Genomic DNA, 24,597 nt, shown 5'->3' on the forward strand with positions numbered 1-24,597 from the left:
CCTTTCTATGAATCTAACTCCTATAAAATTGAGAAGGTTCCAAAAAATTTTACAAAATTGCTTTACGTATGCTTCACTGGCCAAACAGCCTCCCATCATATACCAGCAGTCACAAATTGCTTGGACTTCAGGCTTTGATTGACAGAAGAACTTTTATCTCACTCATGCTTGCCTATAATGTAATAAACTTTAGCATGAATTGCTCTGATTTATCTACTTTGTTCATTCCATATATTCGACTGCGTGATCTTCGGCATAATAGATTATTTATCTAAATAAATAATAAAGCGAATTATGATATGAATGAACTTATAACTAGGACTATACATCTAGCAAATCGATTCAGTCGTGTTCTTAATTTTAATAACAGCTTATATAAGTTTAAGCTTGAATAGCCTTCTATTTTTAAATAGTCTGTCACAAAGCATCCCTGCAAAAATCGTTGGATCATGTGGTCCACTGGGGTATTTACCATTATACTCCACTGTAATGTAGCAATGGACCAACTCATGTTTCTTCACGAACATATTGTAAGCCGATCATTGCACGTTTTTAACGATTGTAATCACTACACGATGTTTATTGGACTTACCCACAGTCATGGATTAATCTGATGTAATGCGGAGCTGGAGTATATGGTCCGGTCATAGGACATCGTAATGTTAATTGGACCATATTTTTTGTATGAATTGTGGTTAATTTTGGAGCACTCGCTTGGTCCATAGCGAGTACTCCATACATGCATGCATGGAGTACTCGCGATTTTTGCAGGGATGTAATTGTCGACATCTAAGAATTTAAGTAGATTATGGTCAGCGCAAAGCATTTACCAAACACCAAAGGTATGTCTCAATTGGGTGAATCCAATTGCAAGGGGTTGTGTAGGCAACCCTCTCGAGGGGTTCCCACCGCAATATATAGCTTCTCCAACCCAATGGCCAAACCTCACCTACCAGTGGCGAATTATGTTTCATTGACAGCCGAGGCTCTGACGACCCCAAGTTCCTCATAGAACTAGGGGGTGGGGAGGACGGGATGGCCAAGAAGGTTTAATGTGGTCATATAAATCGTTCCCGAGATGTTCGGACTAGTACCTTAATAGTGCTCTTTATCGGAACGTACCGGATCTATATGCGGCAAAGGACCATCAACATCGGCCCAAAGCCTTCGGGGATTGTCTTTATCTTTAATACAACAACAACAAAGCATGTACTCTTAGACTGAATGAATTAAATAAGTAAATAAAATGCGCGCACAAAGAAATGACTAGTAATTCAGATTGATAATATTGACTGGTTGACTTAGCACATTTTTTTGAACAGTTGACGACTTAGCACATTTACACATCATTGCAAACCGCACGTAAAAATTAAAAATTAAAATATTTTTTTCTTGTGATCGATGTATTTTGGATTCAGTTTTAAAACTGCATTAAAATAAAATTTTTCAAAAAAGGTGACTTAGCATATTTTCACATTAAGCTAACGATATGCAAAATCTTTAATTAAGACTATTCCGCATTCAAAGATATTTGTGAGTTTTGATATTTTAATATCTTTTGAGGTATCTTTTGAAATAATTTAATGGAAGGAATTATTTACCACAGGCATCGATTTTTAATACATGTCAAAAAATTTCGGGAGAGGTGTCAAATAACGCGTTTTAATTTCGGAAGCAACAATCCTTGTAATACTTGTACTCTGTTAAGATATTTTTGCAAAAAAAAGAGTTTAAGACTTTCATATGGTTGATGTAATTTTTGTGATAGTTGTACACAGAAAATAATTTACTAAAAAGGCGTTTGGCGCTGATACAATTTTCACCAGTTTTGCAGCCGATTGAGGGTAATTATTCGGTTTTTGTGAATATCTATTAATAAAATAACAATTTCTTATTTCCGACTTCTAATTATAGAATTACATTACAGAATTCTTGAACTCAATTCTGCTGGCATTTCCTTTTGTGTCTTCTATTCCCCTTTACATTTGCCAATTCCTCTTAAAAGAAAGCGTGAAATAAAACAAGGAATACAACAAGAATTAGCAACAAAAATTTTAAGAACTGCTGGCGCTGCTGAACTACTTCCCCCCTTTATCGACCCTCTTAGTCCATGTCATGATCGACTTGAGTTCAATGATTTTCTAATGTAAAGAGGCTTACACTTTGCAGGTCCATGTACAATCGCTCTACATTCTAGGTCACTTCTTTCCTATGGAAAACTATAATAACTCCCTTTATTTATGCCGACTTTGCGAAGAAAAGCCTAAATTTGATTTAACCTGATTATCATTGAATGTCCTGCATACTTATTAGTATCGAGGGTAGAGATATCCCTATTCGGTTTCGGGTTTATTAAATTAAACGGCTTTAACGGTTAGTGCCACCTAACATTTAAGGTTTGCATCATTTTGGCGGTCACATCTGTCTTAATGAAAACAACTTTTCTTTACAACATTCTTACAAACTAGTATATAAACTATTCAACATGAATACGCTTTAAGGAGCTCAAAACCGCTTTAACTACTTATTCGTTTATGTTAGGAGATTTAAATAATTTTTTAAGAACGAAATTAAGTAAATTTTCTTTAAATAAGTATGTTAATGTTCAATTAAAAGATTGTGCACTCAATTTCAAATTGACGGCTGATAAAAAACAGCAATTTTTTACAAAACGTTTGCTAATAACTTTTAAATAGAAATGAATGATAATTATGCGCCACCGGATTATGATCAAAACGCGTTTTCAGGTACTCCTTTGACAATGTTTATGCTATTGTAAGAGTTTTTATCAAGTAAAATATTACCATTTTTTGTACCTAGAGTCAAGTAACCACGGTTGTAAGGAACAGGGTGAACTTTTAAAATTTCCAAAAAATTTCTTCATAGTGCCAATCAATACCTTTTTTTCATGCGGATACCCTGTCCATGCTTTTTTTAGCTGAAAACTGTGTTTAATATGTCTATGACAGACCAAAATTTTAAGTCCCATTTTTAATTTAGGCAAGATTTTAACTAAAGGGTATTTTAGTCAGCGACTATGATTACGGGCCAATATGTTTTAAATTTAGTTGCTATACGTCTACGTTTGCGCGTAAAAAACGCTTATCCTCGCTTAAGAGACCCATCTAACGGCAGTTGTTAAACAACTAGCTACAGCACAGGGTGTACCGAAAAGCGGAGGCACAACCCTCTGATAGCCATTATGGCCGTGACACAGTGAAGTTTTTCAAATAGATGCATTCAACGCAATGTTATGCATGCCAGTAACATCGCCACAATCAAGCAAGATGTTGCGTTTGTAAATATGAAGGAACTTCAGACTTTGCAATTTCAGTTTATTTCGCCTTACCCACTCACATACAAAATTTTTCGAATCACTGTTATAAACATTCTCACTGTACAAGAAATATACTATTAACATATTTTGTGTGCTATTCATCTGTTAAATTGCAGTTTTTAACTGTGAAGATTGTTAGAAAAGTTACCAACGAGTGGGAAAAATTATGTAACTTGCAACGTGTGAAAGCACCCTTAGCCAAAGCAAATGCCAAATTCTTCTTATGCTTTGCTTGCAACAACAGGTGGAAGTTGGCTACTTTTTCATGTCAGATGGCGCCAGTGTCGCTCAATCTGCAGTTCTCCATAAAAATACGTGCAATCTCATAAGATTGAGTTAAACACATCTATATGACAAACTGCTTATGTGACGGGGCTTTTACTAATTAAAAATTGTTTTCAATATTTTCTTTCAGCATACAAACAACGCATCACATTTCAGCGAGTAAATAATAACGACAACAACTATACCACCACCTCTTAGTATTATCCCACATAACTTCTTTCTAATAAGTTTACAATATACCAAAACTCCGAGCGATCTACATATATACATATCTATGTATAAAGGCACGGTATAATAGAATTCAAAAACCAATATATAGAAAACCGTTTAAAAAAGCATAAACTTGCCGACACTGCAAAGCAATTAATTTTTTTCCAAATCAAAAGTACAAATTAAATTTTTTAAGATATGTACATATGTATGTAGGTACTTAAGAGTGAAAAAAAAATCAAAAACATAGATAACAGTACACACAATGACGGAAATTAATGCATCTAACAATGAGGAAAAATCGAAACACAGCAAACGTCATAGCAGGCGGCGGCATAGCAGCAGCAGCAGCGTCAGTAGCGGTCGAAGACGTCGTGCGGCACAAAAACGTTGCTCTTTTGTTGGTTGCATACTTGAAGTATTATTTAGTTTTATCACCAAAATTGTACGTCTGGTTTTCCAATTATTTTACGGTGTGAAAGGCGAAACAATGCCGGCCATAACAGATCCTATATTGCTCGAATCGGCCACATCACTGGCGCGTAAAATACGTAAACAGGAGGTGAGCTAATTACATGTGTATGCACGGGTGGTGGCTCCTACAATGCAAATAACAGATATTTTTCACTCTCATCCCTTCAAACGGTAATCCCAAGGGTAAAAATATCACATATGTATAAATTTTGGTTCCGATTTCAGGGGTGCCGCTATGGGATCAATGTTAAGATTTCTCTTTCTGGAGATTGAAAAATGTCTGTTAAATTTTTGTTTTCTAATGCCAAAGTAATGAAATGATTGGGGTCTACGGTAAACTGTGTTGATCCGAAAATAAACAGATCCTACAGCTGCCAGAGTAGCCGTGACCAAAGTAATATCTCTTATAGCACAACATTTAAAAGTGTGGTAGAGTGTAAGCAATCCCTGGAAAGAATCGAGATAGGAGTAAGTATGCATCTATGTTGTGTTTCTGGGCATATGGATATAGATCGAAACGAAAGAGCAGATGAATTAACTAAACAGGTCACGTTCTTCGGAGCTTTTAAGCAGGAAAGGCGTGGAACCAATCGCAAAGTATCAAATATCATGTGCAGGTCTTACAACCTTGGACTAACAAAGTTACTCCTAACATTGAAGAGAGAGGATTGTCGGCTCATGGTAGGTATTCTGACTAGACAGATGTAAGTGCGGGTTGGAGAAGGAAATTATAGGGCCCGTTTTTTTTTTGCTTGGGGTCTTCGCTCGCCAGGCTAAGACTGCAGCTATTAGCATACTTCTAGTAACACTATGGACTCATTCAGTCTATGTGAGGTCCCCACGGACCGGCAAGTTTAACCTAATCTAAAACCAAAACCCGATAATATTATGGTAGGCGATATCACATATAAATTTGGCCCTGATAAAATCGGTTAAGAGCTGTCGCACAGTTCTCATAACTTAATCTAACCTGTAACGAATATGCAACACGCCTTAACCGTTTCAAATCAGGTTTTTTTTTACCTTGGCATTACCGTTTCAAGAGCTGAGGCTGCAAAAATGGTGCATCATAATGATCTCATATCCGGTTTGAACTGCTTATTTTGCTTTTCCGTCCTGAAAGATCAGTACAAAATTACAACTTTTTTTGCGTTTAGTTTAAAGCTGCAGACATTGGTGCGTTATCAGTAACCGTATCGGTAACCTTATAACAGCTGGTTCGACCAACCTTATGGGAATCAATGTAATCGATTATTGGCGCCATATCGTAACGCTAAGGTCGTAACCGTATCGTAGCCAACCAATTGGTTTTTGGTTTCTCACCAAATCCATAACCTAAAAATATTTGAGTTGGTGAATTTAATAACTTTTTGTAGATTTTATTTATTGTTTTGGATGCGTTTTGAGTAAGAGACTTATTTTTTGTGGAATATGTTTGTAATTTTTGCGTTTTCTTCATTTTTATGAAATGTTCACGATTTTTAGGTTAAGGCACCATTAATCGATCACAATGTATCGTATAGAGTTACGTTAGGGATACGACTACAGCGATACGACAAACGGCACCAATGACTCCGCTTTAAATTAACTTTCTATTACTTTCCTTACATGTTTGTCTGCAAATTTCAGTTCAAATTGGGGGAAAGACGCAGTAGATTTTTGAGCTATTTTCTGCTAGGTAAGGTTCGGGTCGAGATAATAAAAAAATCCATACGAGATTAGGAACCAATTTAAATGCAAAACTAAGGAAATAATTCCAATAGATGGTGTAGATAATCGAGATATTAAGAGATCTTTTGAAAAATCCTTACAGAGCATGTGGAATCTGACAATCGATTTTGAAGTAAACTTATCATTGATCTAGTGCTGCACGGTACTGCGAGAGAGCTCTTTTACTTCCTCTGCTCCGTACCCTTCTCCACTCTTCTACTCCGTTTTCATTTGTGTGCTTCTCCATCACGGAATTCATTGAATCAGCACTACTCTCGCTCCTCTAGTCCGACCCATCGCTTAATGCGTATTTGTCGTTCTTGGCTTGCGACTCAGTCCTCCTCTTATCATCGTCCTTATTAAAATTAGGTAATGAGTCGTTCATCTTGGTCGTAAGACCACCTGCCCGACAAGGTGGGCTCAGCGGTCCAATATTATATACGGGGAAAGAACCGTCCGCCACAGCAGCGCCCCTTACTGTGGTAAGGCCATCAATACTTCCCGAGGTGGCCTGGTATCGGGAAGGCTCCGTTCGAATACAGCCGATTTATCCCCTGGCTGCAAATCGTCCAATAGGCACGGTCCGCATAACACCCTGGATTAGGGGGTTGGCAGTTCTGGTTCACCGACATCCCGCCCCCTCCTATGAGGCGAAACGGCGTAGATGTCAGTCCTAAACAGCTCAGCCTCATAGTCGGGCGCTATGGAGTTCGGCTAAGCCCTCACACCAACGACAAGGTGCCTACCCTAGTGAGGGTCCTGACGGGTATTCTGACCGGACACTGCCTTCTGGCGTCACATGCCATTAAATTAGGCTTGGTCAGTGATAGCATATGTAGGAAGTGCGGGTTGGAGGAGGAAACGATCGAGCACGTTCTGTGCTCGTGCCCTGCACTTGCCAGCCTAAGACTCCAGCTATTAGGAGTGATACAGCTGTCAGATCTAGAAGCAGCAAGTGGCTTAAGCCCTAGGAAGCTTCTAGTATTTGCCAAGAGGACGCAGTTATTTCTGGTTTTTGATAGGGTTTTTCAGTTTGGTCGTTAGAACAAACTTCTGGTAACACTACGGACTGAATCAGTCTATGTGAGGTCCTCATGGACCGGCCAGTTCAACCTAACCTAACCTAACCTATCATTGATCTAGAACAGTGGTTTTAAAACTTAAGGACGTCGCGTCCCGAAAATGGTTTTCAAATATCTGGCGACCCACCATTATCTACCAGCTTTTTTCGGAATTAATGAAATTACGATCGAATATTTTTTTTATTCGATCGAAAGAACTGCCGTTATATTATTCGCAAGGAAAGCAATGTCAGCAACAAAAAATTATTCTTTCGTGGTTTTCCCACTATGAAAAACCCCCCAGCTATTAAGAGGGGCTATCATATACGTCCTAGAAGGCTAGCATTTGCCAAGAGGACAGTCTTATTTTATAAGATATGTTCCGGACCGGTCTGGCTGTCGATTTATGAGTTGACGGATCGGCAATTTACGCATCGTTCTCCCTTTAGGTACCCTTGCCCAAACATTCCATCCCTATTGTAGCTCTAAGAACCGCATCGAAGCACAAGCACGGACTTAGGAAGTCTGTCCTCCAACAAAAAAGTGTACACATATTTTATGCTCACTAAAAAAAATTAAGTGTAAACTACTTTCCACTGCCCCGTTTGTGTTGTTGTAGTGGAAACATGCACAATGACTTGTAATCGAATTCACAGAAAATTTACCCTTTAAAAACACAAGTAGATCGGACTTTTCATGGCGATTACCATGGCATCAAATCGCCAGGCGTGAACATCCCAATACGCCCAATTAATCAGAGAGCTGACTGATTACTGAAACGTCGTTTGCATATGTCGTAAGTTTGGCGGGTAATCGGTGAACCGCCTGAGTAGCTGATTGATGAACGACCTTCACAAGAGATGTGAATGTACCTCTTCTTGCGCAGTGCTACATCTCCAAGATCTCGGGGCATACTTTAAATTCCTATTCAGAACATATAAATACACTAGACTAGATTACATTAGGAATATTCATTTAAATGGAAAATATTTAGTTTTATTTTCATAGCCGCAATTTTTGTACTTATGACAGTTTTGCAAATAAATATCTGGAATTTCGAGGGTATATTGTCGAAAATTTGACTAAAAGCTCGGAATCAGTACATATACATATGTACGTACATACATACATATGTATGTATGTCTAGTCTTATATGCAGATCACTGTTTTTTTTGTGTGCCAGTGTTATTAACATACATAAATGAAAAAAAAATAGTTCAATCCGGGTGTTGCATCATTATGTTTGACGTAGTGCAAAATATACATTTTCCTCTTTTTTATCAAATAGGTTTCTAGCGTACAAGTAATAGAGTCATTTATTCGCCGTATTAAAGATGTTAATCCCAAGCTCAACTTTTGTGTGGACAATCGCTTCGAAGAGGCACTGCAAGAGGCTGCCGAAGCTGATCAATTAATCAAATCGGGTAAACATACTGAGGAAGAACTGGAGAAGTTGAAACCCTATTTAGGTGTGCCGATATCGACGAAGGATTGTATTGCCGTGAAAGGTAAGGGATAATTATTAAGAATGAAAGATGACAAATTCGTCAGCAAGCTTTTGAAACAGGCAACTGATGGTTTTTCCAATCAGCTCTTGCTGTAGAACAGTTGTAGAACCATGGCCGTAACCCGAAATCTTTTTCTGTGAATTTTATTACGGCATATTAATACCATGACATCGCTCAGCCAAGCCAACCAGTCGCTTATCTTCCACCCGGCCGACTATACGATTTTAGAATATATTTTCAAGGTATCACAAAAATTGTCCAGCAAATTTTTGTTTTTGCGGACCATTTGGCGCCCCTATGTGAGTAGCGTCCTTAATATGACAGCCCAAAAACACATCGATATAAAGTCCGTTAAATGATTTGTCCATTCAGAAGAATCAGAAATCAGGCTCCTCAGGGAGAGCCACGTCACTCTGGCCCAACTTCGATTTATGCCCGGTTTTGCAGTGCAAGTTTAAACTCCAGTTAAAGACTACAGTTTAAAGTTGCCACTTTGTTCGATAACATAACATTTTGCTGATCATCTCAGCTTAAGCGGCCAAAGTGGCAGATTTAAACTTCATTCAACTTTAACTGTACTGAAAAACCGGGCCTTAGTCCAGCACTTAAGTTAAACACTTAATCTAGTAGACTTAACCTCGATATACCCGATGAATTTCTTGCATGTGAAGTAGGAACCTACATGACACAAACCATCTCGTCAATCTCAAAGTGAAACCAAAGCTTGTAACATCAACCCTATTGAAATTGAAACTTCCAGTTTGTTATTTGGTGAATTTCAGCGATAATTTTGATTAAAATCCCTGAGTCGTCATAATTACGCACAAATTCCTCGCTCAACTCTATAGATAACACAGTGTTACAAAAAAAACAAAAGTTCAATTCAATTTAATTCAATTTTATTAAAGATTTTGCTTACGCCTATGTACATAGTGAATAATATTCCAAATACAAAAGTAAAAACAATATTACAGCGAATATAAAACTACTATAGGTATAAGAATAGTTAAGGCATTTTATATGTTAAGCTTCACATAGCGCTAAATGCCAATATCTACTAGTTAACAAAATACAGTCGGGTGGCTTTAAAAAGTTAAACAAATTGTAAAATTCCAATTAAAATTCAAAGTAAAAAAAGAAGGAAAAACAAACTTAAAAATAAAAAAATGTACATCAGATACGTGGGCAACATTTTTAAGGTTTTTAGAAACATTAAAAGGATTATAAGCAGAAAGAAACAAATAGTAAATTTCAGAATATTCAAATATATTGTCAATATTGAGCATACAAATATTAGGTATTGGTCCGCAGCAAAACTTCAATTTCGTCGTATGATTGTTCTAACAGGAAGGATTTCACATTCTTTAAAAATTGATTCATATTTCTTATGGCTCGAATGTCGGCAGGTAGCGCGTTAAATAGCTTACGAGACCTACCTGAGAAACCTGCTATAATGTGTGGTTCTCCAAGAAGGCACTATTACGGTGTTTGCAAGTTTATCATCAGACTATAAATTTCCGTGTCCTGCTTTCCAGGTAATCACACCTTATAAAAAAATTTTTAAGACTTGGAAATAATAAAGGTCTCTTACTGGAAGAATCTGTAAACTCCTAAAGAGCTCTCTTGAGGGATGCGTCCGATTTATTTTTCGAATAGCACACTTTTGCAATATTAATAAAGGTTGGATCTTGTTTAGGCTAGCACCTCCCCAGCAAATGATACCATATAGCAATTTAGAGTGAAATAATGAGAAGACTGTTTTTAGGGTGCTTTTTGAGCAGTAACTTATGAGGTGATAGAGGCAGCGTAATGAAAATTTCAGATATTGTTTTAAACGCGTTATGTGGTTGCACCAATTCATGTTTTTGTATAGGGTGAGGCCTAGATACTGGAAATCATCTACTGTGTCAATTACAAAGCAAATGGTACTACAAGGTACATGAGAATTAACAGTATTGGTTTTTAAATCCGGACACAAGTGTTTGTGTAGGAGAAAACGTTCGAAACCTGAAGAATGAAAAGTTATGTTTATCTGGGGATAGCCTCGAGGTCAAACTAAAAAACATTAGCTTGGTTTTACTGCTAATTACGAGCTTGCGTTTCGCAAACCAAGTTCTTAACAGAGAAGCGTCGTAGTTTATATTTGCTATTAAGTCAACAGCATTGCTAGAGCCATACGCAATCGGAAGATCATCAGCAAAAGCAGTGACATTTCCTACGACAGGCAAATGAAAGATTGAATTAACGTAAACTAAGAAGATAATAGGACCCAGGACAGAACCTTGTGGAACCCCAATCGTTATTGAATTACTGCTGCTAAGATATCCGTGTAATTTAACCTTTTGCACCCTATTAGACAAGTATGACTTAAACCACTCGTGTACGAATCCCCGGAAGCCGACGCAGTATAATTTATGCAAAAAAGTTTCATGGTCCACCGTATCAAAAGCCTTTGTAATATCAACAAAGAGACTAGCGCTGTTTAGTTTACTATCGAGCTGTTTGTAAATGAAGGAGCAAAATTCTAAAAGGGCATCTTCAGTTGAACGTCCGGACCTGAACCCAAACTGTTTTGAACTAAAAAACCCATTTCTTTCAAGGAAACTTAAAATATGATTTTTAAATGCTTTTTCAAAAACCTTTGAAATATATGGCAGTAGGGAAATCGGCCTATAATTCTTTTTATCTTTTTTGTTACCTTTTTTGAATAAAGGGACGATTATTGTACATTTCAGCAGGTCCGGAAAAGTTCCTGAGCATATACTGTTGTTAAAAATATATTTCAAATTTGTAAAATAATTTCATGTTTGTAAAATACAGCAATACACTTCAAGTAATTTGCAAAGCACAGAAAATAATAACTCAAATTACAGGGCCAGAAAATTATAAATCCATAATTGCATTTTGTCAGAAGAATTATTACTCTAATAATAGATGAAGCGACTGATATATGTATATCAAAAAATTTGGCAGTTTCGATTCGAATTTTTGATAAAAGTGCATTGATAGATTTTTAGATTTGATACCTTTGACCGATAGTAGCACGGAGGGTATTTTAATTTCCATTATTAAATCTCTGAAAGACCATTCAATACCACTTGAGAAAATTATTGTTTTCACTGCCGACAATTCCTCGGTTATGATAGGAGCAAAAAGCGGAGTGCAAGCAAGACTGAAGCAAGTTGTTCGAAATTTGCATGTTAATGGATGTGTTTGTCACATTTTAAATTTAGCTTCAATGGCCGCTTGTGATGTATTTCCCAACAAAATTGATAAATTTTTAAAATACGTACATTATCATTTTTGTCACAGCCTCCTTAGGAGGGCAGACTTTCAGAGTTTTCAAGAACATTTCGGTACAGAAATGCATGTTATACTAAAGTACGCCCCACCAAGGTGGCTTTCTACACAAGTAGTCATAGATAGAATTCTTGAGCAATGGGATGGCTTCAAGCATTATTTTAATCTTTACGTATTTGAAAATAAAAGAAGTCATCAAAATATTAATCTTATATCTGCAATTTTTCAAAGTCCTATTCATAAAGTATATGTTACATTTCTTTCTTATACCTTAAATGAAATAAATAACACTGGTCAACAACATTTTTGTACATGGGTCGTGCGTATATTTTTTTTATTGCTTCTGCACCCAGAAATGAGAATATGAGCATAAAAAAGTTTTTGATTTGGTTTTGTTCGAAAGAAATGAGAAAAATGAAAAACATGACAATTCATCAAAATTTGACATAGATTTGATTTATTCTAGTATAGTAAAAATCAATTTAAGATTTATTCTTATAAATTTAGTTTTAGAATACAGGTTAAATATTTAAAAATGCTTTTTCCTGCTTTTCCTGCCATATTCGGTAACATTTTCTCTTATTAACGTCCAAATATAGTCCCCCATCATGCTTTCCGTATACTGGCCTTGGTAGCGTTTCTCAAACTCCATTATATCTTGATGGAATCGCTCCCCGTGTTCTTCTGAATAAGCTCCCATATTATCTTTGAATTTATCCAGATGTGAATGTAACATGTGCATCTTTAGCGACATTCTACATCCGATGGCGGAAAAATTCGTAATCATGCCAGTTATCAGCTCATCATAATTTTCATCCCTATGATTTCCAAGAAAGCCATGAACTACTGCCTTAAAACTGTTCCACGCTAGTTTCTCCTCATTGCTAAGTAGGTCCGGGAAAATATCGTAGTTCATAATTTTTTTTATTTGAGGGCCAACAAAGACTCCAGCTTTAATTTTCTCCTCTGACAGCTTTGGAAAAAGTCTGCAAATATTTGAAAGCTTTAGCCTCAATATTAAGAGCTTTCACAAATTGTTTAATAAGGCCCAATTTAATATGCAATGGCGGCATCAATATATTTTTAGGATCGACAATTGCTTCATGTTTAATATTAAATCTTCCCACTCCATACTCAGTACGTTCAGGCCAATGTTTTTGGCGATAGTGGGCGGCATCATTTCTGCCCATATGCAAAGATAACAGGAGTGTTTGGTATATCCACCTTGATTCCAGTAAAAAAACAAACCATCTTGAAGTCTCAATAACTTCCCACTTGTATTCCGTATATTTTATTGCAGTTAATAGCATTTTAATACTGTCATAATTTTCTTTGAGATGTATGGAATGTGCCAGTGGAATAGATGTAAATTTGTTCCCATTGTGTAGTAGAACTGCTTTTAGACTTTTTGTTGAGCTGTCGATAAAGAGGCGCCATTCATTTGTATTACAAGGAATACCAATTGCTTCAAATAAACCTTTCACGTCATAGCAAAAACAGAGTCCATCTTCCTTACTGTAGAAACAAGAAAATTCTTCATGACGCTTTCTTTGCCGAGATATTCGAACATCAGAACTAAGTAAATTTCATTGTTTAAGCCGCGATGCTAATAACTCTGCTTTGTCTTGTGATAGATTTAAGTCTCTTGTTAAGTCATTGAGATCTTCAGAGTTGATGAGATGTGGTATTCCTGGTTCAAATTGAGGAACAAATTCGGAATGTACGGATGCAGATGAACTCGCTGTTTGAAAACTGCCTTGAGGGAATAGTTGCTTTTCCAAAACAGGTGGATCAGGTACAGGATTTTGTTCCGAATGTGGTACTGGAGCGTATGTATATGGTAGTTCCGGATATATTGTTTTCCTTAAACGTTTCACTTTCAGTGGTTTCACTACACAAAAATAGCAATCAGTGTCATGATTACTCGGTTCCCTCCAAATCCTCGGCACTGCGAACTTCATGGCACTTTTCTCACCCTGGTACCAAACTATAATAAAACGTAAAGCATTTCATACCAATTTCAGTTATTATGCAATTATATATATGTAGATATATGTATACAGAGAAAATAAACTTACGCTCCAGAATGTCCTGGTTTTTAACAGGTAGACCAAAGTAGGCTAGGTAGGTCTCGCAAATCCTTGTGTTTTTAGTTAAATCAAACTGTTTTTGTCTTCTTTTAATACATTCGCCACATATATAGCAAAACGAATTAGCCGCTCGTTTGCAACTTCTCGAAGACATCGTTCCTCTGTGATATGCAAAAACATAGGCCCCTATTATGGGACAAATTCGATCTTCGACTGTGGTCGAAAGAGCTGATCGAACGAATTTTCATTCGGTATTATGACGCGCGTTCGTTGAAGGCAAGCGTTATTGTGAATTTCGATAAATTCAAAAGTTCACAATAGCACATTTCCAATACTCTGTCAAATAAAATAAAATAAATAAACAAAAGCAGAACTAGTTATTAAATTCAAATATTAAAAATAAAAGTATGACTACAACGGAATTGTGGTTTGATGATTCGTTAGATGAAGAGGAAAGCTTACTGGAGCTAGCCACAAGTAGAAGACGGGTGAGATGCTTCAAATCCTTTGGAAATGAATTCCACCACGTAAATGTAGTTTTCTAAATAAGTTATTAAATTGTTGAAATTATAAGTTTTGTTTATAGATTTATTCAAAATTTCATGGACTTGTTGTCCAGTACAGATGAACTGCTGCAGCAATGCACAAGAGCCAAGTATATTCCGAATATTTCTTAATTTTGGCAACAGTTCTCCGATTTTGTGCTCAGGGATCCTACCAACTGAGCAAGGGAAACGAAAATGCACTCGGACTTGCCCAGCCGACTGTGTCTGTGGTACTATCAGAGGTGTTGAAGGTCTTGTAAAATTTTATTTGTGAAAGATGGATAAAATTGAATTGCGAGGAGGCTGAGCTGCATCAAGCAAAGTTGCATTTCTATAATGTGCAAGTTCCTTTGCTATATGGGGATTTTGTTCCATAATTGAAACTAGTCTTTCAAGCTGTTGTTTTGTACTCACGACCTAGGGACCTATATAAAATTAAGTCAAAAAGTAAAAAAGTAGAACATGAATACAAAAAAATTACATTGTAAACAATTCTTTTTCTATTCGATACAGCATCGACAACAAATTTCTATTCGCATGAAAATTAGATACACAACGAAAATTTCGACAGGGATGAGTTGTCATAATACCAATTTCAAATTCGATTTTCGATGTTCGATAGCCAGCGAAGATCGAATAATGCTCATAATAGGGGCCATAGTGTCGCCCACAACGAGTGATCCAAGAAACTACAGCTTCTTAAAAAAAATTTTACTTACAAAAACGCTAACAGGTAGCTGGCATGCTCTATTGCTAGGCCTGCCAATCCGTCAGTAAAAGTTTTGATGGGTTTCTTAATATGTACTTAACGAATTGCCAAATCTACCTAAAATCATATGCATCTGGGACCTTTTATCTCCTTTTTACTGTTTCTCAGCCACATTTTATTTTTTTTTTTTTTTTTTTAAGATGAGTATGTTGCGCTTTAAGTGGATCTTTTTTCGATGCATCGCTGCATCAGGTAGCTACCCGCCGCCCTCTATCGACCGAAATAGCGCGAAAGGACCTACATTAGCCTGGTGCAAAAATGCAAAATTTTCAAATCGCTATAACTTCTACAAAATCATGCATTTTTTTATAGAATTAAACATAGAATCCGAATATATAGGGCAAAACCCATGTACAAAAAAAAATTTTTTTGTTGACCTATGTAATGTGAATATAGAAATGCAGTCTGTAGATATTCGCATACATTTACTTATTACCAAATTAAAAACTTTATAAAAAAAATCTTATTTAGACTCCAGTCCTATTTGGATGTTAAATATTGATTCAGACGAAAATCACTTAACCCCAGATGAAGTTTACTGCGGTGTTAATGTGGATATTATTCTATCAAACAACCTTTTCGAAAAAGTTGACGTACACATATTTAATAGCTGTGCTAAAAATTTTATATACAATTTTGTAGTACTTTATTAAAGAAAATAAATTTGAATGATATAACTTTGTTGTGGGCTGCAAAGCTTTCACCAGAAAGTATTTTAAGCTGTGGAAGAAATAGTATTGTGCCTTTAGTTATGGACTTGTTTCCGAAATGTGCATTTGATAAATTAGAGAAAATTAATTCTGAATTTAGAACTTTAGCAGAGCATTAGAGCCTTAAAAATTTCAGGAATTTAAATATATGCAGCTTTTGGGAAGAATTAAGATCAATTAAAAACAAATTAAATGCGCAAATGTTTTCCAATATTTATAGAATAGTTCAAGGCATATGGTCGATTCCATATTCAAAAAACGCATATTATGTCATCCACATATCTAGCATAAAATGACACGCCTAATTTGGACTTCAGCTCCTGTATGTACTTTTCTTCCAGATTTTGCATGAACACTTCCATAAGAATTGCTGATGTGGGGCTTCCCATTCCAAGACCGTTTTTTTGTCTATATATTTTATTGTTGAATTGAAAATAGTTTTGACATAAAGTGGTTCTTAGCGTATTTGTGATTTGCATACTCTTCACTTTGTTTTTTGTATTATGAACTATTGTTGAGCTAACTATGTCCAAAGTCTCCGATAGTGGTATAGATGGGTATAAATATTTTGTGTCAAAAGATACCAATTTGCTGTTCCTTGTTAGCTCTACGGTCTCAAGTCTCTCTATTAGTTCTGTTGTTTTAGCTATAGCATATTCGTTCCTTAGCTCCAGAGTATCTTTCAATATCGTTTTTAAATATTTGGACAGTTTGTAACATGGTGCCGATTTAAAATTAATGATGGGCCTCATTGGCGTGTCCGGTTTTGGTAGCGCAATCAGTGGAGGAGCTGAAGGGTTCATTTGGACGAATCTATGTTCCATGTTGGCCACCGTGGTGTGATGGTAGCGTGCTCCGCCTACCACACCGTATGCCCTGGATTCACGCCCCGGGCAAAGCAACATCAACATTTTAGAAATAAGGTTTTTCAATTAGAAGAAAATTTTTCTAAGCGGGGTCGCTCCTCGGCAGTGTTTGGCAAGCGCTCCGGGTGTATTTCTGCCATGAAAAGCTCTCAGTGAAAACTTGTCTGCCTTGCAGATGCCGTTCGGAGTCGGCATAATATATGTAGTTCCCATCCGGCCAATTTGTAGGTAAAAGCAAGAGGAGCACGACGCAAATTGGAAGAGAAGCTCGGCCTTAGACCTCTTCGGAGGTTATCGCGCTTTACATTTATTTATTTATTTATTTTTTATGTTCCATATTAGAATCTACTATATTTGTTGCATTTTTTATAGCAACTTTGATTTGTTTTTGGTATTCATCTGTGGGATCCTCTCATTCTACGACATATGTTCCTTACTGGTACTCAATAAAATGTTTTTATATATGTACATAATTGTACGCTTCAATCGATAAACTTCTTTTATTATTTTTACTGGAAAAGTATTTCTTCATAAATCATATTTCCCTGTTATACTACCTTTAATTTGTGTTAGAAAGTTTCCGGACTAAAACAGTTTTTGGATAAAAAAGCAGAATATAGCTCCAATTTTGTTCAAATTCACATCCGAATACCTTTGGTAAATTTTTTTTCTCGTTTGGTACAAAATGAAAAAATCCATTTATCATACCTGGTTGAGTGTCTTAAGGCATAAGATCTCTTTGTACAAGAGCTGTAGCGTAATATTATCATCATCTTCGCAACTCACCGACTTGTCGTTTACAGTACCAGCATTGTCATTGCTATTTGATTTCTTTCTGAGATGTTGTAGTTGTTGTTGTTGCCAGGCATGCTTAACGAACGAAACGATATCATTTCGTTACGATAAATGACTTCGTTTCGTTTATTAACGTTAAGAACGCCAAATTAACGTTAATTTGACGATCTTAACGTTAATAAACGAAACGAAGTGACTTCGTTTCGTTTATTAACGTTGATTATCGTAACGAAATGATATCGTTTCGTTCGTTAAGCATGCCTGGTTGTTGCAATTCTTGAGAAGAACCGGTTATGACTGCTGGCTTTGTTTTCGGCTTGCCCTGCTGTTGTAATGTTGATGGCAACTGTTGTTGCAATGGCTGAAGTGGTGAAAAAGTATCTCGATTAAAGCTGGAGTCATTGGTGCCGTATGTCGTATCGCTGTAACCGTATCCCTAACGTAATCAGCTGTTTATCGTTACGACGGTAAACCAAAACCCAATTGGTTGGCTACGATACGGTTACGACCTTAGCGGCACCAATAATCGATTGCATTGATTCTCATAAGGTTGGTCGAATCAGCTGTTAAAAGGTTACCGATACGGTTACAGATAAAGCACCAATGTCTCCAGCTTAAGAGAGCTGCGACGGGCAGATGTACATTTGTCGCAGCAGAATTTTACTTAAGCGCCAAATACACGACACGAACATTTGCGCGAACATTCCCGTTATGTCATGTTTCTGCGACCTTTTCTGTCGTATATGGTGGTGTTTGCCAGTTCGCGCAAATGTTCGCCAAAAATCAAAATATTTTAGTTTCTGGCGAACATTTGCGCGAACTGTTCGTGCGTGTATGGCGAAATAGCTCATAATCGTAGTAATTTCTGAACGGAACAGACGTGCGCGGAAAAGTAAAATGGACAATAAAAAATTTCTGAGTGAATTTATTGAAATGTATAAATCTTTGCCATCATAGAATTAAAAAGAATAATGATTATGCGACTTTAATCGAAAAATTAAAAGAAGTAGATCCTGATGCCACAAAGGATACACTTATAAAAAAAATAAGTAGTTTGCGGGCGCAATACCGGCGTGAATAAAAAAAAAGAGAGATAGTTTGAAGTCTGGTGTTGGTGCTGAGGATGAATATGTTCCTACTCTTTGGTGCTATGCGATCTTCTCTCTTTTTTTAACGCTTAATTGCCACAGCGAGCAATATTGCTGCAGCACAATTGTTGTCCGTATTCATCGCTGTCTGAAAGAGAACTAATGTTCGCCAAAAGTTCGTATGGTGTATGGCCAAAGCTGTGAACAAGATTGCGGAATGTTCGCGGAAATGTTCGTGTCGTGTATTTGGCGCTTTACTTGCTTTCATGTAATCGATATCATCTGTGGTCAATTTCACACAAGAGCCGTGAAAATATAAATTACATGTTAAGCACTCAACTTTTCCTTTACATATAGCACAATTCATATTTATATGTATTTAAATTCGGTAGCTGGAAGGCGAAATAAAGCTTCTAGTTTATTTTATTGTTTATAGTTTTCTGACTATAGTTAAGTTTGTGTCCACAAAGCGTAGTAGTAGACAGATAAGATATCACACTTGTTTTATCCACAATGTCAGAAATGTTAACTTGACAATTGTTGTCTAATATGACTGTAAATTATATAGTTCTAAAAATAGTATCGCTTCGCCAGGTATTTTTTTGGTCTCACACAGTGTAACATGTCTTCAGACACATTTCATTAACTACATATTAACCTAAGATATTCCATTTGTATTGATTTGTTCCAGGTCTTCTACACACTGCCGGTTTATATGCGCGCAAAGATTTACGCGCCACCGAAGATGCTACTGCCATGTCTTTAATGCGTCATGCTGGCGCCATACCCTTCGCCCTCACCAATGTATCCGAGGTGTGCATGTGGTGGGAGAGCAATAATGTGGTACATGGACGTACACGAAATGCCTACGATTCAAATCGTATTGTTGGTGGTTCCAGTGGCGGTGAAGGTTGTATACAATCAGCTGCCGCTTCAGCATTCGGGCTAGGCTCCGATATTGGCGGCTCCATACGTATGCCCGCATTTTTCAACGGTGTTTTTGGACATAAACCAAGCAAATTAGTTGTATCGAATAACGGACAATTTCCAATGCCATTCAGCGATGAGCAAAACTCTTTCTTAGGCATTGGGCCAATGTCACGTTTTGCTGAAGACCTTAAACCTATGCTACGTATTATGGCTGGCGAAAAAGCAAAGGAACTGCGTTTAGATGAACCGGTTGATTTACAAAAAGTACGCTTCTTCTATCAGGAAAGTGATGGTGGTGGACGTTTTGTAACACCAGTGGATGCAGATTTGTTGGCTGGCATGAAACGTACCGTTGAACATTTGCGTGAAAATGTCAAACCTATTGCCGTGGAAAAGATACAATTGGAGAAGTTCAAGCAATCGACTATTATTTGGTTTGCGAATATGAAAGACGATTCAGGTTATACGTTTGCGCATCAATTGGGTGATTTGAAAGTAGAAATTAATCCGTATATAGAATTACTTAAATGGGTAGTTGGCGCTTCGAAGCATACATTTATTGGTATTTTAACTGCTCTTATAGATAAAACACAAGTGAAATACGGTTCCAATAAGTATAAGTATATGGTGAAGAAACGTGATGAGCTGCGTGAAGAAATACAGGAGCTTCTCGGCGATGATGGCGTTCTATTATATCCCACACATCCTACCGTTGCACCATATCACAATGAGCCAATTTTTCGTCCTATCAATTTCTCTTATACTGGCATTGTGAATGTATTGGGGTTTCCTGCTACAGCCATGCCCTTGGGACAAGTTGGGAGTGAAGGTGTGCCTTTGGGTTTGCAAGTAATTGCGAATTTCAATAATGATAGGCTTTGTTTGGCTGTGGCTGAAGAATTGGAACGCGCTTTTGGCGGTTGGGCGCGTCCTGAGATCAAAGTTTAGCTCTAAGATTGTATGCAACATAGATGGGCACATTGCATACTAAGAAGAAAAATGTACGGAAATTATTTTTATGAGAATGTAGGTTGAACTCGGCGGTCCGTGAGGACCTCAAATATACTGATTTATGAGAATATAAAAGCAATTTAATTTCTGGTAGATTTTCATTGGTTATTGCCAATATTGTATTAACTAAATTTTGTGGCAATTTTTTATAAAACTTTTAATTTAATTAACAATTCTTATTTTTTTTTTCACTATCGAAAAAACTTCTAATTTTGTAAGTAAATCCATGATTCAAACATCGTAATGTAAACACTTTCTCTCTGTTTTAGACGGCCTTATTATTCTTTTTACTTTAACTTTTTAACGAAATAAAAATAATAGAGGTATTCTCTCTGTCTACATAGAAGATAGAAAGTTTTCTATTTAACCGTCCAAAGTTTCCTGCACGCAACAACAAAACACATTTGTAAAAAATTGTCTACAGTTTTTAGATTTTCTATACTCAAACTCATGTACATATGTTTGAATAGAAAATTTATAAATGTGACAAAAATGTTGAAACAATATATTTAATTAATCTATATTGCCGCTACGGGCTGGGTACAGTTACAAACATCAGAGTGCCGATATATTGCTGGTTGAATGATTTTATTTTTGTATTCACTAATGGAATGTGCCTGAATTTAAATTTTTTGTCACACTTATGTTGCTACCAAAGTGTATTAAACCATGAACCAATTAAGAGATCACGCATTAAAAAAAAAAGAGAGCAAACAAATCATAGTTAGCTGTGAAACATGGTGGAATAACCAGGTGACGACTTACAATTGTCTTGCTCTAAATTCTTCTTTGCTTCGGATCAGCATCTTCTGGTACAAGGACGACTGCAGCGGGATCCGTCTATCACCTGGCATACTTTAGTAAATAAAAACTTGGTAACATAAGTAATTCATCATGAATTCAACTGTCAAACGTTTTTGGGGTAACTTCTGATGAAGTTTGTATAACATGTTAGAAAGGCATATCGTTTACGACCGAATTCCAACTACAAGTCAACAAAGCATCGGTTTTAATGGATCGAAATATATTGTAGAGTATTACGATCACTTTCAAGTGGGTCTGTAAAACTTTCCATCATTATGGCACCATTAGACGAACCCAAAACCCATTTAAGTGAAGCAAAAGGCAGCAAATTACAATTAAATAACTGACGTACATACATATGAACCATACTCGTATACATATGTATATGGATAAAAAAAAATTAAAAAAACATACAAGGCGCCATAACCTCCGAAGGGATTTTACGCCAAGATCTTCGGTGTGGTAGGTGGAGCACGCTACCACCCCACCACCACGGCGGCTGGATAACACCTTTCCCTATTATGTCCCGTTTGTTTTTCAGTTTAACCCTATTTTGATCGTCGAAAATACACCCGTGCCTTGGCAGATAGCTTATATGTTTTGTCTTTTTCTATCTACTTCACCAGTGATTCCACCATGGCTGTGATATGTGATATAAATTTTCTCGGCGCGACGTCACATGTTTCATTGCTGACGCAATGTTCAGACTTTATTCCAATCGGAGGATTTTGCTCCGCTCCCACCTACTACTACATTTTTTATCACAAAGTTATATTTTGGCTCGAGTTAAAAACTGCCCTGCAAAAATCGCGAGTACTCCATGCATGCATGTATGGAGTACTCGCTGTGAACCAACCGAGCGCTCCAAAATTAACTACAATTCATACAAAAAATATGGTCCAATTAACATTGCTATGTCCTAGGACTGGACCACATACTCCAGCTCCGCATTACATCAGATTTATCCATGGAGTACCCACAGTCCAATAAACATCGTGTAGTGATTACAATCGTTAAAAACGAACAATGATCGCACTTCTGCGGTGTCGAGTAGTTTCCAGCATTGTGAATGATGACAAAGTGTGATCTCTTATCTGTCAACTGCCTGACAGGCTGTTCTATATGGCTACTTTTCAGCGTTTTGACAGGTTGTTCATATGGCGGCGCCTATCTTCAGTGGGTGATAGAAAGAGATACAGAATGAGACAGCGATAGTTAAATACGAATCAGGTGATCCAATCACTTTGGAATTTTGACGTTTATGCAGAAGAGATCACACTTTGTCATCATTCACAATGGTTTCCAGAAAATTGACATAGTTTATTTTTCCATTGATACCATGGCGGAACGATACAAGGTGGCAGCATGGGCAGCTGATTATAAACTTTTATTATTTGATTTGATACATCAACTTCCGTCGCAGTAAGATTTTGACATTTGTCCATCGAATTTACAAAAACAAAGTACATGGAATTTTTATTTATGTTTGTAGGTTTGTGACCATGCTGTCACCTTGTATCGTTCATGATTGATACCAAACGAAAGTTGGTCTTTTTATATGAAGGTTGCCTCAATAAGCATACAACGAAGGAGTTACTTGTATTTTAAATAAATATATCCCTTTAGCCATTATAAGCTATTAAAAATGTAAATATTGCGTTTTGGTGCGATCAGTATGTAAATGTGTCCATACAAACGGGAAAAAATAAAATTGATTTAGCAAACACTCCGAGTGTATTTCTGTAATAATTTCATTCAAGCTCGACCAATTCCGCATCTAATGAGTTCTCGAGGTGTGTTGACTAGGTCGCAAATGTATTGATTCGTAATACCCCTTGCAGGGTATCAGTCGGGATAGGGAGGCCAGCAAAGTGATTGTATGTATGTACATATATATGTTTTGTAATCTTTCCATTTTCCTTTTTTGAAGTTTATGAAAGTGCGTATGTATGCCGACCTATCTATTGAGACCATAAATCAATACCCAGTTGATTTTGTTGAAATCTTGATTACGCCTACCGATAAATACTTGAAATTTTATGTCGGATTTCTGGGCCCACTTTACGGGTGGCGAGATACATACATTTGATTTTTCTATATATATTTTTCGAAAATGTCCCACTGTGCACTTTTGCAAATGCATCTATGTATATGTGTATTATGTATGTAGATATGTGCACTTTTTTGAAAACACATGAAGTTACATACATATTTGCAAACTTTTTTTATGAGTAAATAGCATTTAAAATCGTAAAATAGACTAAAATGTTGTTGGTATTGTAATAAATAAGCTATAGTATAGTATACGTATATAATGAAATAATTAAATATATAAATAAAAACATGTATGTATACTTAATATTCTTTATATAAACTGGTGTGGAATAAAAATTAAATGAAATAAATGTCGATTCTTTTTGCAAGCTGGTGGACATAAAACGCTAGGTAGATAAGCGAATTGCATAGAAAGCAACAAAACATAGTAAGCTAGTTAAATTGGCTAAGCGCTTTGAGATGAAAACGCTTAAACAACAGTTGACCAAAAAAGGGCACTATTGTGAACGAGTGAATGAAATGTACATACGGCCCTGCAAAAATCGCGGGTACTCCATGCATGCACGTATGGATGAAGTGGGTGTTCCAAAATAAACCACAATTCATACAAAAAAATATGGTCCAATTAACATTGCTCCGCATTACATCAGAGTAATCCATGGAGTACCCACAGTCCAATAAACATAGTGTAGTGATTACAATCGTTAAAATCGAGCAATGATCGGTCCATTGCTGCATTACAGTAGAATATAATGGTAAGTACTCCAGTATGACACAAGTGGACCACATGATCCAACGCTTTTGCAGGGGAATGTGCAGATAAACGAAAGTAGTGATGACAGGGTAACATATGTACATACAAACAAACACAATACCATGTATTTTGGTTTCGTAACTCTCTGGTTGAATATCAAAAGCGTACTGCGCTAGAAGTAGAAATGTCAAAGTACCTAGCTAAAAAAAGTACCAATTAGCTGATAAACTTCAAACACCTGCATGGTTTCGCCATGATGAAGCTGTTTAGCTAGTTGAAGCGTTTTTTTCAAGCT

The 24,597-nt window shown here is 36.6% G+C and overlaps 1 protein-coding gene across 3 annotated transcripts in view; it reads left to right on the forward strand.

Annotated features, from left to right (window-relative positions):
• Positions 1–23,898, forward strand: part of LOC137243055 (fatty-acid amide hydrolase 2) — a 39,916-nt gene extending 16,018 nt beyond the window's left edge. For all 3 annotated transcript variants that reach the window (XM_067770225.1, XM_067770226.1, XM_067770227.1), the window contains exons 2-4: positions 3,753–4,394; positions 8,366–8,585; positions 19,440–23,898. In XM_067770225.1, coding sequence (XP_067626326.1) covers positions 4,098–4,394; positions 8,366–8,585; positions 19,440–20,626 — 1,704 coding nt within the window. In that variant the 5' untranslated portion in view covers positions 3,753–4,097 and the 3' untranslated portion in view covers positions 20,627–23,898. The remainder of the gene's footprint in view (positions 1–3,752; positions 4,395–8,365; positions 8,586–19,439) is intronic.
• Positions 23,899–24,597: the final 699 nt, after the last annotated feature.

This window comes from Eurosta solidaginis, chromosome 3 (assembly GCF_040869045.1).
Source record: "Eurosta solidaginis isolate ZX-2024a chromosome 3, ASM4086904v1, whole genome shotgun sequence".
NCBI classification, from domain to species: Eukaryota; Metazoa; Arthropoda; class Insecta; order Diptera; family Tephritidae; genus Eurosta; species Eurosta solidaginis.